This window comes from Cibotium barometz, chromosome 44 (assembly GCF_041138505.1).
Source record: "Cibotium barometz isolate CiBa-2024 chromosome 44, ASM4113850v1, whole genome shotgun sequence".
NCBI lineage: Eukaryota > Viridiplantae > Streptophyta > Polypodiopsida > Cyatheales > Cibotiaceae > Cibotium > Cibotium barometz.
The window spans coordinates 43057742-43070917 of NC_141089.1; the positions used below are offsets into that span (position 1 = coordinate 43057742).

The 13176-nt window shown below is 50.7% G+C and overlaps 1 protein-coding gene across 2 annotated transcripts in view; it reads left to right on the forward strand.

The window, feature by feature from the left end:
• The window catches only part of CRR3 (chlororespiratory reduction 3), a 48980-nt gene that overhangs the window by 10198 nt on the left and 25606 nt on the right, over positions 1-13176 (forward strand). For both annotated transcript variants that reach the window (XM_086782601.1, XM_086782599.1), the window contains exons 2-3: positions 6298-6570; positions 6686-6810. In XM_086782601.1, coding sequence (XP_086638727.1) covers positions 6298-6570; positions 6686-6810 — 398 coding nt within the window. The remainder of the gene's footprint in view (positions 1-6297; positions 6571-6685; positions 6811-13176) is intronic.

The window sequence follows — 13176 nt, forward strand, 5'->3', positions numbered from 1 at the left end:
CATCAAAGTCTTCACCTGTCTTCTGAGCATATCCTCAAGCAACAAGGTGGGCTTTGTACTTATCCAAAATACCAGCTTTGTACTTATCCATAATACCATCTGCATGAAACTTGACTTTGAATATCCATTTCACACCAATCACACAATGATGTAAAGGCCATGGCACCAAAGACCAAGTGTGATTCCTCTCAATAGAGGACATCTCTGCTTCCATGGCTTGCCGCCACTACGGTTGTGAAAGAGCCTCCTCTGGACTCTTAGGCTCATCGATCTCCTGAAGAGAACTCATGAGAGCCATAATTCACTGTGTGATAAGATGTGGAAGCCCGAGATGAACGGCAAGGTCCAAGGGTGGTGGTAGAGATCTGGTTATGGAGCTGTGCATCAGTGAGACCAGAATCTCTAAAGATTTGCTGAACCCACCGAGGTAGGCCAACCTTCTTGTCAAAGCGTGAAGAAGAAGATCCAGCTGCAAAGTAGAGGACTTACCCGATGTTGTTGGGAGAGGTGATGAAGTAAGCACTGGTGGGGGTAATCTTGGAGTCAAAGCAAGACTCGTAGAGGGACTGGGAGCTGTAGAAGTTGGTGCAACACAAACTGGTGGTTGTAAAGTAGCAGCTGTAGTAGTAGTAGGAGGGGGAGGAGCTGGACGTGGAAGAGGTATAAGATCACTAACATTTGCCGTGAATGGATCATCCAGAAAGTCGGAAGATGCATAGGTGGAGAGGAGTCGATTCCAAACAAGCTCTCATCAAACCGAGCATTACGGGGAATGATGATGTCATCAACCTCCGGATTCTAGAGGCGGTACCCTTTGGATCTCAGACTCTAGCCTTTGAAGATCATCCTCTTTGACTTCGATGCGAGTGTGGTCCTTTTTTGATCTGGGACATGTACATAAACAACACAATCGAAAACACGTAGATGAGAAATAGAAGGCTTGTGTCCTATGAAAGCCTCCTCCGGAGTCATCCCCTCCAAGTCCTAAAACTGGCAAAAGCATTTGACTTGTTGCAAGCCAAAAAACATACCCAGACTTTGCAAGTGAAATTATCCACAAGAAGAAGAAAATATTGAGCCCCTCCAAGAGACTCAACCTCCATTGGTCTAGCAAGATGATTTGCATGTATTATCTCCACTTTTTTGGTTGCTCGATGAGTGGCCTCCTCTAGAAATGCATCTCAATGATGCTTGCCCAACATGCAAGATGAGCAGATGTGTGAAAGACCTGAGCTGAGGTAGTCCGTTGACAACCTGTTGACAATGGAACTTCTGTAAGGTAGCAATGGATACATGACTGAAGCGAGAATGCCACAGAGAAGTATCTGCCTTAGAAACCAAAGCCATCAAGGGGGAGAAAAGCTGATGAATATGTGAGTTAGTGTGAGGGATCTGAGAAGAAAAGTTGGTGATCTTGTAGAGACCCCCATCATGGACTCCATTGGCAACAACCGAGAGTCTTCTTATCGATCACTTCAATGACCTCATCAAAGTACACACCAAGTCCCTTCTGAGAAGCTTTGTATATTGAAAACATATTTTTGGAAATCTGTGGTACATATAAAACATCATGTAAGGTGGTAGAGGAACCCAAAGAAACATTACCAACACCAATGACAGGAAGCGAAGAGTTGTCGCCGATACGAATTGAAGAAGAGAGTGGTATTCCTCCAAGGTATGGGCTTGATTGGTCATGTGGGCAAAAGCACATTCCACCTCTTCAGGTGGGTCACTAACCTCAGTCATCGCTCTGATCACGAGGAGTGAATCCTGTGAAGAAGTGGATGAATTTGTGATTGCCATGTATGCAACTTTGGTGGCAGATCCCCCCTCTAAAACTTTGTCCTTGCCCTTGTCTTCGGTGTTGTCCTTGTTAGATGCTTTGGAAGCATCTTGGGCTTTATTCTTGGCTTTGGCTGCTCGAGAGCAATCACGACGAGCAAAGCAGCGAGCCTCAGTATGACTTGTCTTGCCACGGTAATCACACTCATTACTTTTGTCCTTGGACTCCTTTGAATCCTGTTTACCCTTGCCTTTGCCTTTGGTTTTTTTATTGTTGGAGGTCCCTTTTCCGCCTTTGCCTTTGCCTGTCACGTGCATCCCGCACTCGGATGCCACGTAGACATATCTGAACAGAAGGTGCAGGACCTGGGATGGAAAGCTGGTCCCATGTGAGCCCAGTCCAGGACGAGTTAGCTAGGGTTCCAGTCCAGTCGTCCGAGGTCAGGTGTGCATTGTCCTGCACATGCGTCCAAGGTCAGGTGTGCATTGTCCTGCACATGCGTCCAAGGTCAGGTGTGCATTGTCCTGCACATGAAATAGTGCCAGGCCGCGCTGTGAGTCTGCCACTGGAATGATGTGAGTGGTTCTGTGTATTTGGTATGCCCATAGGGGAGGTGTAGAACCCACCCCATAGGGGCCAGGAAGGCCTTGGCTGTGCCCACCAGCCATGGAAGGGCTGTAGGCCAGCCCTAGGGCTTCTGGACAGGCAGCCGACAGGGTACACAGCCCCTAGAGGACTGTAGGCCAAGTGTGGGGCAGCCCACACAAGCTGCCCAGCAGCCAGAATCTCATGCGCATAATGGCCAGCAGTCCATTTAAGTGATGCGCAGCATTTCTAGCATTTAATGCTGATTTTACAGGCCGTGGGGCATTTTTTAGACAGCCGATTGGTTTTAATCCAGCCGACTAGCATTAGGGAGGGGTATAAATACCCATTGCATAATTCAGTTCCAATCATCTCATATTTCACCAAGTGCTGAAGCTGATCAAAGGCCGAGGACAGCCAATAGATCAAAATGGCCATGTCCAAATCTTCTCCCTCGTACATAACTTGAGAATCTAACTGTCTAGTCTACCTATACCATTCCAAGGCAATGGAATCGGAGTTGGACCGCCAACTCCAAGAATTGTTGCAATTTGGCTTCATCCGTCCCAACGTGTCGCCATTTGCAGCACCGATCCTGTTTGTCAAGAAAAAAGATGGGTCTTCTCGTTTGTGTGTCGATTATCGTGCACTCAATAAACTGACTATCAAGAGTAGTTTCCCGATGCCTCGAATAGATTATATTCTTGAGAGGCTAAACGGGGCTAAGGTGTTCTCGAAACTTGATTTAAAGACTGGGTACCACCAAGTGTGGATTGTGGAGGGGGGCATCCCCAAGACAGCCTTCCGTACGGAACGGGCCCACTATGAATTTGTGGTCATGCCTTTCGGCTTGACCAATGCCCCAGCCACATTCAACCGCATGATGATGCGTGTGTTCCGAGAATTAATTGGAAAGTGTGTGTTCATATTTTTGGACGACATACTAGTATTTTCAGGTACGCTTGAGCAGCATGACATTGATGTGGAGAAAGTCTTGAAGTTGTTGGAAAGCAACGAGCTCTATGTCAATGAAAAGAAGTCGGAATTTTATTTGTTCGAGGTTCATTACCTTGGATATATAATTAGTGCAGATAGCATTCGACTTGATCCGGCTAAGGTGGCCGAGATTGTCAATTGGGAAGTACCTCAGATAGCTTATGACATGAGATCCTTTGTGGGTATATGCCAGGCATACTCCACCCACATAGACAAGTTTTGTGACCTCTCGGCGGATCTCACCGATCTGCTTAAGGGTGTCAAGACAAGAAGGCAACGGATTTGAATCACTCCATGAGCATTGGAGGCATTCAAGAACCTCAAGGTGGCTTTATCAGAAGCGCCTTGTTTAGCACTTGCCTTGTGGGACGAGCCATTTCAGGTGATCACCGATGCGAGTAACATTGCAATTGGTTGTGTATTACAACAGAATGGTCATCCAGTAGCTTACATGTCTAGCTTCTTGTTGATGCATGGTAGACTGTGCGCTACCAGGCAATTACGACTCAAGGTTATGATTGAAAGTCATGCTCCACTGTATGCAGGTCATAGGGGTCTTGAGGCCACGGTAAAGGTAGTTGAGGCTTTCTTTTATTGGCTGACCTTGAGAAGAGATGTTGATGCTTTTGTTAGGCAATGCATCGTATGTTAGAAGGTGAAGTTTGACCGTCAGAGACACCAGGGTTACTTCAGCCTTTACCTATTTTAGATAGACCATGGGAGAGCATTGCCATGGATTTTATATTTGATCTTCCGAGGACACAAACGGGGAATGATGGCATTTGGACTATCATATGCAGGTTCAGTAAGCAGGCTCATTTCATTCCCGTGCGTAAGAAGATCAAAGTAGATCACATGGTGAAGTTGTTCATGGCGAACATCTTCAAGTATCATGGCATGCCTTTGTCTATCATTAATGACAATGATCCAGGCATGCCGAGTTTATTTTGGAGAGGGTTGTTTGACAACATGGGTACAACTCTCAAGTTTTCATCATCGTTTCATCCACAGACGGGTGGGTAGTCGGAAGAGGCTAATTCCACAGTGTTAGATCTTCTCAAGTGCTATGTGTCAGAGCACAAGCAACAATGGGAAAAGTATCTTTGTTTGGTGGAGTTCGCTTATAACAACACCATCCATACCTCGATGGGCAAGGCGTCTTTTGAGATTGTGGAAGGAGGGAAGAAGGTACCACCCATTTTGCACACAAAGGATAAGATCTTTCAGGCCGACCAGTAGGATGAAGCTTATAGGAGAGTTAAGTTGGCACTCCAAAGAACTCAACAAAAGCAAAAGAAGACAGCAGACCGTCACAGGCGTGCATTAGAGTTAGCATTGGGTGATTGGGTTCTTTTGCGAATTGAGAAACCTAGGCTCAAGAAGATGAAGGGTAAAGAGCGCTTATTTCCTAAGTTGAGCATGCGCTACTATAGAGCTTTTTAGATATTGGAAAAGATTGGTGAGGTGGCCTATCGTTTGAAGCTACTAGATCACTGGAGGATTCACAATGCATTTCATGTGAGTCTACTTAGACCTTTATGTGGGATGTGCCTAAGGATGTATCAGATTAGGCTCAGCCGGAAGTGGAGGAACTTGATGAGGTTCTTATTCCCGAGCAGATACTGGCACATAAGGAAAGAAAGGTATGAGGTAAAGTTTCTTGTCGCTATCTTGTGAAGTTCAAGAACTATTCACCCCTTCTGGCGGGGGGGTGGGGGGGGGAGGGGGGGGGGATAAATGTTTTGAGAGGACAAAGGTTTTAAAACCTTTTAACTAAAAGAATACTTAAAAAAAAAAAGTGAATCGTGGCTTAGGGGAGCCCACATTATTTTTGGAGGAAGCATACTCTTGGGGAAAAGTCGGGCTGCAGCTTGACACGCTTGCTTTTTCTCATCTTCCATACTGGCGGCTGCAGCAGGAATGAAGAAATGACTGAGAACAGGTTGTAGGCGGGCTTGACAGAAGATCATGCGCTCATAGCGCTGCACACCCTTGGAGTTGGCAGGCTGTGCAGGTGCTTACCAAGTTGGGCTGCAGGCCATCACCATAGGAGGATCAAGGCCATCATTTTACACCATCACATGACTCCCTGACTCCGGCTCAGCTTTATCACTTTGAGTGCCATGTTGCACCGCCCCCTGCGGGATATCTTAGGATGATATGCGAGCCTATGCTCTTTGTACAAAGCATCTCAGCTTTGTCATTTTCTTTCATTTCATTTTAGTGCCCATGATGATGATGATGATGTATTTCATGGACATGATGTAATCCTTTTTGTCTCACCGGTCATTTTGGCCTTTTGTAGACGTTAATATTACTTTCTTTCTTTCTCTTTGCTCTCCATCTCCATCTCACCATATACCTTTGATTCCTCGTCTCCATCAACTTCATTGCATAACTTGATGTCTTATTTTAAAGAAACTCAGAATAGAGATACAACATGAGTGTTTGGAGAGGATGGCAGTAATACTCAGTAATGGCCACTTAAATAGACAATGAAATTGTGTAAATGCCCAAGTTTTTGTGCTCTATTTAACCATGGACTTGGGATCTGCAACATGGTTTAATAACTATGTTAATAGTTAGTAGGAAGTGTTTACTATTGTAGTGCCCAACATATGAGGTACTTTTGCTTCTTGTTTGAGGCCCATTGAATTGGATGATCGTACCCCATGAGGCTTGCTTCTGTGACTGCGTGGATGGTATATGTGAAGCTTCTAATAAATGCTTATTCTTTTTCTAACTGCTCTCTCTCATCATCATGCTAAACTCTCTCTCGTACAGCATAGGAGAGGGGCTTCTAGATAGGAAGGAGCACTTGCTTGCCATGGTATCCCCTCCAGCACAGAGAAGGCCCCTGTGCCTTTCTCTTTCACCTCGCCTGAGGTTTTATCTCAGTCAGAATCATTGGTTATCTCTGTTTCAATGTGCAGGCTCATGGCAACACAAAATATCCAGCACCATAGCAGCATTCTCCAGCCTTCGCGTCGAGGAGTAGTACCATCTCCAGCGCTTTTGAAAAGAAAGTGCATTTCCTGCATAGCTTGTGTGGAGCATAGCAGTGAGGCTTCGATTGAGAGTGATGATGGCAGCCGGCAAGACGAATCAGCAACAGCCAGGGTTCCGGCAGCCTTCTCAAGGCCATCCAGGGCTTCGTCTGCCATAGATCTCAAGCTGGCATTGGGCATAGACAAAAATGATGTGAGGTGAGGGTAATTTTTGTAATGCCTTTCTTGTAATGGTGCGGGGTAACTCCTTTTATTGCCGGAAATCCCATTTTCCGCCAGCCCCTCGCTGGATTTTTTTTTTTCCCGTGTGCAGGTCAGATCGTGCAGCACCAGAAAGGTTGTCACCTGGCATAAAAGAGAAACCTGAGAGGAATATTTTCATGGACAGGCTGCAGCAGAGTGCAGACTCTCTTAGAGACTTCACTGAAGGAGATTTCTGTAAGTTTTTCACTTCCAGTTTTCTGTGTTTGTAGATGACAAAGATGCATGTGAGAATACAAAAAATTCACTAAAGGGGTCTCTATACCGTAAAGAACACGTGAATAAAGTGGTCTTGAGCCCCAAGAGACTACGTACTCTATGAACACAATCAAGCCCAAGTGATGTGTGCATGAATGTGCATTGGGTGGACATGCGTGCAGAGGTGTATGGTGCAGGTGTGCTGTGACACACCTATGAGTATGCAGGGCAGAGCCAAACGTCAGATAGCAGCCAACAGGCAGAGTTTGACGGTGCATGTGACATGTGGCATTGCCACCTGTCAATGATGACATGGCGGTGGTGATGGCATTCTGGTATAGCTGGCCGACTAGGAGAATTGGTGCATATATATACGTGGGTAGCCAAATTGTCATATTCATATGTTTTCCTCAGCATTGTACTTCACAAAGCATTTCTATGTAGGCGAAGTGCTGGCCAAGAGTGAACAGTAAGCGCACTTTCCCATATGAGCATTCAATAGTATAGGTCTGAGGAAGAGTTATGGGATAACCACTTGAGATATCATCCCCCTAATCTTAGATAGGTCATCCAATGGGTTCGCGGATCATTGCTGTGCTCACACACCAGGCTGATCCCCTCTTCGAAAGCTTCGTAGTAGGTCACACGGCTGTGATTTAACGTCTTCATTCTCGGCCACATCTTGTACTTGAATTTCACTTGTATTACTTCTTTCTTGTACATAATACAAAGCAATAGTTTAGGACTCGTGTGTGTTGTGTGTGATTCCACCGCACTCTTCTTTCTATCTCTGGAAAACCCTACCACATAGGCACAAGTGTTCTAAAGGTGGTATTAGAGCCTAGGGAACTTGCAAATTTTTCCTTTTTGGCACGAATGTGCGTTGATTGCTTGGGTACAGTAGAGCACCTAGATTCCAAGAGCACACAAGTTCGGGTTTGGTAAAAGTTAATATTTGGGTTCTCTTCATTGCACCTGGATTATTCGGGGTATATTGTGATGTCCTGTCCCACCAAACCCTTACCTCATCGTGCAGGGTTGAATCCCTCGCCCGGTCCTGATTGTTGGAGGTGGCAATTCTTGTAGCTACTCTCGGGTTATCGCATGACTGGAAGTTGTGGATTATGCCATATGCAAGAGCATGGGAAGTCGAAGAGCCATATATAGGGTGTGGTGGCACCTTGTCATAGATATCTCCTCCGGTCGGGTTTTTGGGGGGGGAGCAACGGCTAGGAGATGGGAGCCCAGCCACCGATGTTGCTCAGTGCCCTAGGGTGATGTGTGTGCTGCTGTTGCGTGACTTTGACATGGTATCAGAGCTCGGCCTGTGTGGTCCTAACCTCTGTTTGATTGAGGTGCTCGAATTGAAGGAGGGTGTTGGAGGTAAAAAATCCTTGCGACGCTCGCTGAAGCTACGCCCCGTCTCCTGCCTGCGCGACCTGCACGCCTGCACCCCCCCGCCATTGCGCTTGCTCTTGCCCCCCCCCCCCCCCCCCCCGCCTGCTGTTGTTCCTGCGCCCCCTTCCCTCATTGCTCTGCCCGCCACCCTTCTTTCTTCCACCCCTTCGCCTGCTTGTTGCTGCGCCCCCCCTCCCTTGCTGCTGCGCACCCTCCTCGCCCCCTCGCCCCCTCCCTCCTCGCCTCCTCGCCTTCTTCGCGCCCATCTCACCTTTGCATCGCCCCCTTCCGCCAGCATTCTCCTCCCCGCCCTTCATTCGCGCAGCTGCCGCCCCCCCCCCCCCCCCCCCGGGCTTTTCCTTCGCCGTTTTTTTACCCCCCCCCCTCCCTTTTCGTGCTGTCTTCCGCCCCCCTGGGGGTTTTGTTTCTTTTTTTCCTCCGGTCTTCCGCCTCTCTGTGTGCAGCCCGTTTCTTGCAGGATTTCCGCTTTCGCCTCGCCTACGCCTGAGCTTCAGACTCTGATGGAGACTCCTCCCGCCTCGCCTCAGAGGGACTCATCCGCAGCCCCCTCGCCCGCCCCCGAGGACACCCCCATCAGGCTTTCTCTTTCGCCGGAAGAGGAAGCGAGCCTCACTGCAGAGGTGGAATGCCTTCAGGCCCATTCCACCATCTGCCGCATAGTCGGCACTCACCCCAGCAGAGGGGAGATCCGGGATCTTCTCTAGGCCCGCCTGCTTGCAGATGTGGGCAAGATCCTGGACGTACAGCTTCTGGGTCGGGGACATTATCAGATCGAGTTCGAGACCGCCTAGAGTGTGGCCAAGGTCCTTGCCATGAGCCCCCTTGACATCAGGGGTGCTCGGGCTTTCTTCAGACCTTGGCAGCATGGCTTTGATCCAGCAGCGGCTGAGCAGGGAGAGCGTCTTTTTCATGTTACAGTTTGCTTCCCTGGACTCCGCCGGGAGTATCTTCCGCTTCTCTCTCGGCTAGGAGCATTGGTGGGCTCGGTACTCGAGACTGGCTCCACAGCAGCTTCAGTGGTGGCCAGAGCAGCTGGGCTATCCTCCGTCAGAGTTTTGGTGTCTGACATCTCCTCCCTTCCTAAGGTCATTCAGCTACCTAGGATAGGGGGGGATGGATTGATCAGAGAGTGGAGTTCTCGGGGCTCTCGAACCAGTGCTTCATATGCAGGCAGGTCGGCCATCTGGCCAAGGCCTCCCTCGCAGGAGACCTCGACCCTCACCACAGCAGCAGGCCCCTGATGGCCCGCCCACAGATGCGGCACGGCAAGCTGCCTCCGGGACACCTGCTCAGGCCACAGAGACCTCGGAGTGGCAGCCTGGACAGGGGCGCCGCCGAGGGAGACAGTCACAGCAGCACGCACAGAGACCGCTGCAGCAGCAGCCACAGGCTCAGCCTCACCGGGTTCCCGTGAGGAACAGCTTTGCTCCCCTCCAGGAGGAGACCCCTGCAGTGACTGAGGACCAGGAGATGCCAGCACCCCCTCCTTCACCCCCCCCCCACCCCCTTCCCCTCCCATTGCCTCGCTTCCACCTTCGCCTCCTCCCGGCCCCGCTCCGGTCTCGGCAGCGGCTCCCTCTCCGTCCCCCTCGCCCCCTCCTCCTCCCCCCCCACCCGCCTCACCTTCCCGGGAGACCCTGGCAGTCCCCTGGCGCTCGCCCGCAGTCCGGAGAGCGCTGAGCACCGATCTCGCTCGAGCACCACAGAGGAGACCTGCCATGCCGATCCGGGCTTCACGGATATCATCTATCCGCAGTCGGCTGAGTCGCCTCGGTGTTAGACAGCGATCGGAGGCTTTCGGTTACGCCTTCACTCGGCTTTTTGGAGCAGAGGGCCCCCATGAGCCAGCACCCATCCGCGTTCATGTAGTGATACCTCCGGCCCGCGGGGAGGAGGCACTTGATTCAGCAGTGGCCTTCTCGTTCCCTCTCTGTGGCCCTTGCGACCGGGAGTGGACTCTAGAGCTCGCTATTAGCACTTTGAAGACTCAGGCAGTTGAGTTTTCACATCATGTGAGCGACTTGGAGGTGACAGATGTGATAGGCCGGCTCTGGGAGTTGGCTCATTTTTTCTTGGATCCCGGGAGTGTGGATGCCTTAGGGATTCGTCATTTGGTCGTGCGTATAGTGGAAGACTTACCACGCGACCCTGGATATGTATGTATACACGAGGTTGCTCTGTCAGAGCGGGAGGCAGTCGCCATGGGCCACAGCCACCGGCGCCTGATCCGGGATTCTTGCAGTACACCGGGTGGGTAGATTCGCAGCCGCTCGGATGGGGACTACTCTCCATCCAAGCCGCTTGCGAAGGCCCGCCGCACGGCTGAGACAGCATCTACCTCAACAGGTCATCCATGAGGATCATCTCATGGAATGTACAGGGCCTGGGCGGAGCACATTTTATACGCTATCGAGGTTGCTTGAGGCAGGAGCTTCAGAGATGCCTGGTTGGTGGCAGCATTGATATTTTGATGATGCAGGAGCACCACTTGGGTGAGAGCAGGATCCGGAGATATGGTTCGGTGATGCTTGGTAGATGGGATACCTTTTGGTCTGTAGGGTTTGGTCCTTTGGGTGGACAGGGAGGAGTTTGCATGGTCATTGCAGATATATGGCGGCAGGCCATTGTGGATCGAGGGATCATTGTGCCTGGTAGAGCACAGTATGTCATTCTGAGGATGCATGATGAGCTATTGGGCGTGCTCAACGTCTATGCGCCTAATCATGCTAGTGCTAGAGCAGAGTTCTGGACCCAAGTTACGGATGCATTGCCAGAGGCCGCACATTGGTGTGTCGGAGGAGACTTCAACACGCTTGAGGGCCCGGCCGATAGGGTGGGAGGCAGTCATGTTACAGTGCACGGCACGGAGCTTGCAGCTTGGGATCGGTTTTGCATGACACTGAGGATCACTGATGCATGGCAGCATGGGGCTTTCTCCCGTTCTCAGGACAGTCTTAGTTTCTCTCGGTCGGATCGTCGACAGGGAGGGACTAATCTATCACGGATTGATCGCTTTTATGTGGGCGACTGGTTAGGGGAGCGAGGGGGCTCCGTCGGCATTCTCGCTGGCACCTCATTTTCAGATCATGCGCCAGTTATCTTGACATGGGAGGAGAGGACACGGGAGCCCAGCTTGCAGTTGAGGATCCCAGAGAGGGTACTTACAGATCCCAGTCTCGCTGAGGACATTGAGAGGATCTGGCATGATAGTCAGTGCTCTGACCAGGATGCAGCAGGCCAGTGTGCCCAGGGACTCATCGAGCTTAGCTCTTTTCTGCACGCTGCAGCTTTGACACGGCTGGGAGAGATTCGCGAGAGGGAGCATCGGCTGAGACGCAGCCTTGCCTCGTTACAGCGCCTCCAGGAGCAGCAGCTGGCATGTGAGTGGTTGGCGTCCCAGCTGAGCCAGGCACGCCAGGAGGTTAGAGAGGCAGAGGAGCAGAGACATGAGTTTTACTATCGTCGTCAGGCCTCTCAGTGGACGCAGCTTGGTGATAGAGTGACTGGTGAGTTTTTTGAGATCACTGGACCCCGCCATGCGCGGGCAGGAGTCCGTCAGCTTGGTAGACCGGATGGTTCGGTAGCTACTGAGCCCGGGGAGATCAGAGCCATAGCCACTGCATTTTATAGAGACCTGCTTTCAGCGGAGCCAGCCACTGAGGACAGAGATGCTTGCAGACAGACTGTGTGGGCCCATGTGCAGAGGAGGGTCACAGATCGTATGCGTTTGGTTCTTGGTGCGCCTCTTTCAGAGATTGAGCTTGCCAAGGCCTTGAGGGTCCTGCCGCGACATAGTTGCCCAGGGGAGGACGGACTGACGCCGGCCTTTTTTATGCGCTATTGGGACCTTTTGGGGCCAGGCCTCCGCAGGGGCTTTCAGCATGTTTTGGACACTGGGGTGATGCCGCAGAGCTTTTCAGAGGGCTTGATCTATCTTATCCCCAAGGGGGAGGGAGTATCAGATGATATTCGGCATTGGAGGCCTATTACGATCCTCAATACTGTCTACAAGGTCTTAGCAAAGGCCTTGAGTTTGAGGATCTAGCCCTTCCTGGGGGAGTTGATTCATGCTACTCAGACAGGATTTGTCAAGGAGCGCAGTATCCTTGACAACATCTTTACTTTCTGGGAGGCGACGGCCAGAGCTAGATTTCTTGGCGAGGACTTGGTCGTGATGCTTCTCGATTTTGAGAAGGCATACGATAGAGTTGATTGGGGTTTCTTAGAGGGCACTATGCTTCGCCTGGGCTTTGAGCCAGGATGGATCAGAGGGGTGGCGGCTCTGTATTCCACAGCTCGCAGCCAGGTGTTGATTGCAGGAGGACGGGGGCCGAGTTTTGAGCTGACCAGATCAGTCCGTCACAGGGGTGTCCCCTTGTCCCCTTTCTTTTTCTCTTCTTTGTGGAGGCTATGAGCATGTATTTGACGGCAGAGGAGGTTGGTTTGAGAGGACTTCAGCTCCCAGTCCGGGGGGAGGACTTGCTTGATGCGGAGTTTGCAGACGACACGGGCGTATTTTTGCATGGCCAAGAGGCCAATCTTCTTCGGGCAGAGCAGTCGTTCCAGGTTTTTAGTGTAGCTTCGGGAGCATTGATCAATTGGCGCAAGACAGTGGCCTTTTGGATCAGTAGTGCTCCCACTCCGGCATGGAGCCCGGACCCCGGTTTTAGATGGATTCCTCCAGGCACAGCAGTGCGGTATTTGGGATGCCAGATTGGCCTAGATTTGTCACCTGAGCAGCAGATTGCCCCGCTTCTTCTGAGCATTCGAAAGAAGCTTTTGTATTGGAGTACAGCTCGACTATCCTTGGCTGGGAGGGTGGTGGTGGCAAATCAGGTGCTGTTAGCGACCATGTGGTACATTACGTCTTGCTGGATCTTCTCGAGCTCTTGCATCAGCCAGGTACAGAGGCTGATGAGGAACTTT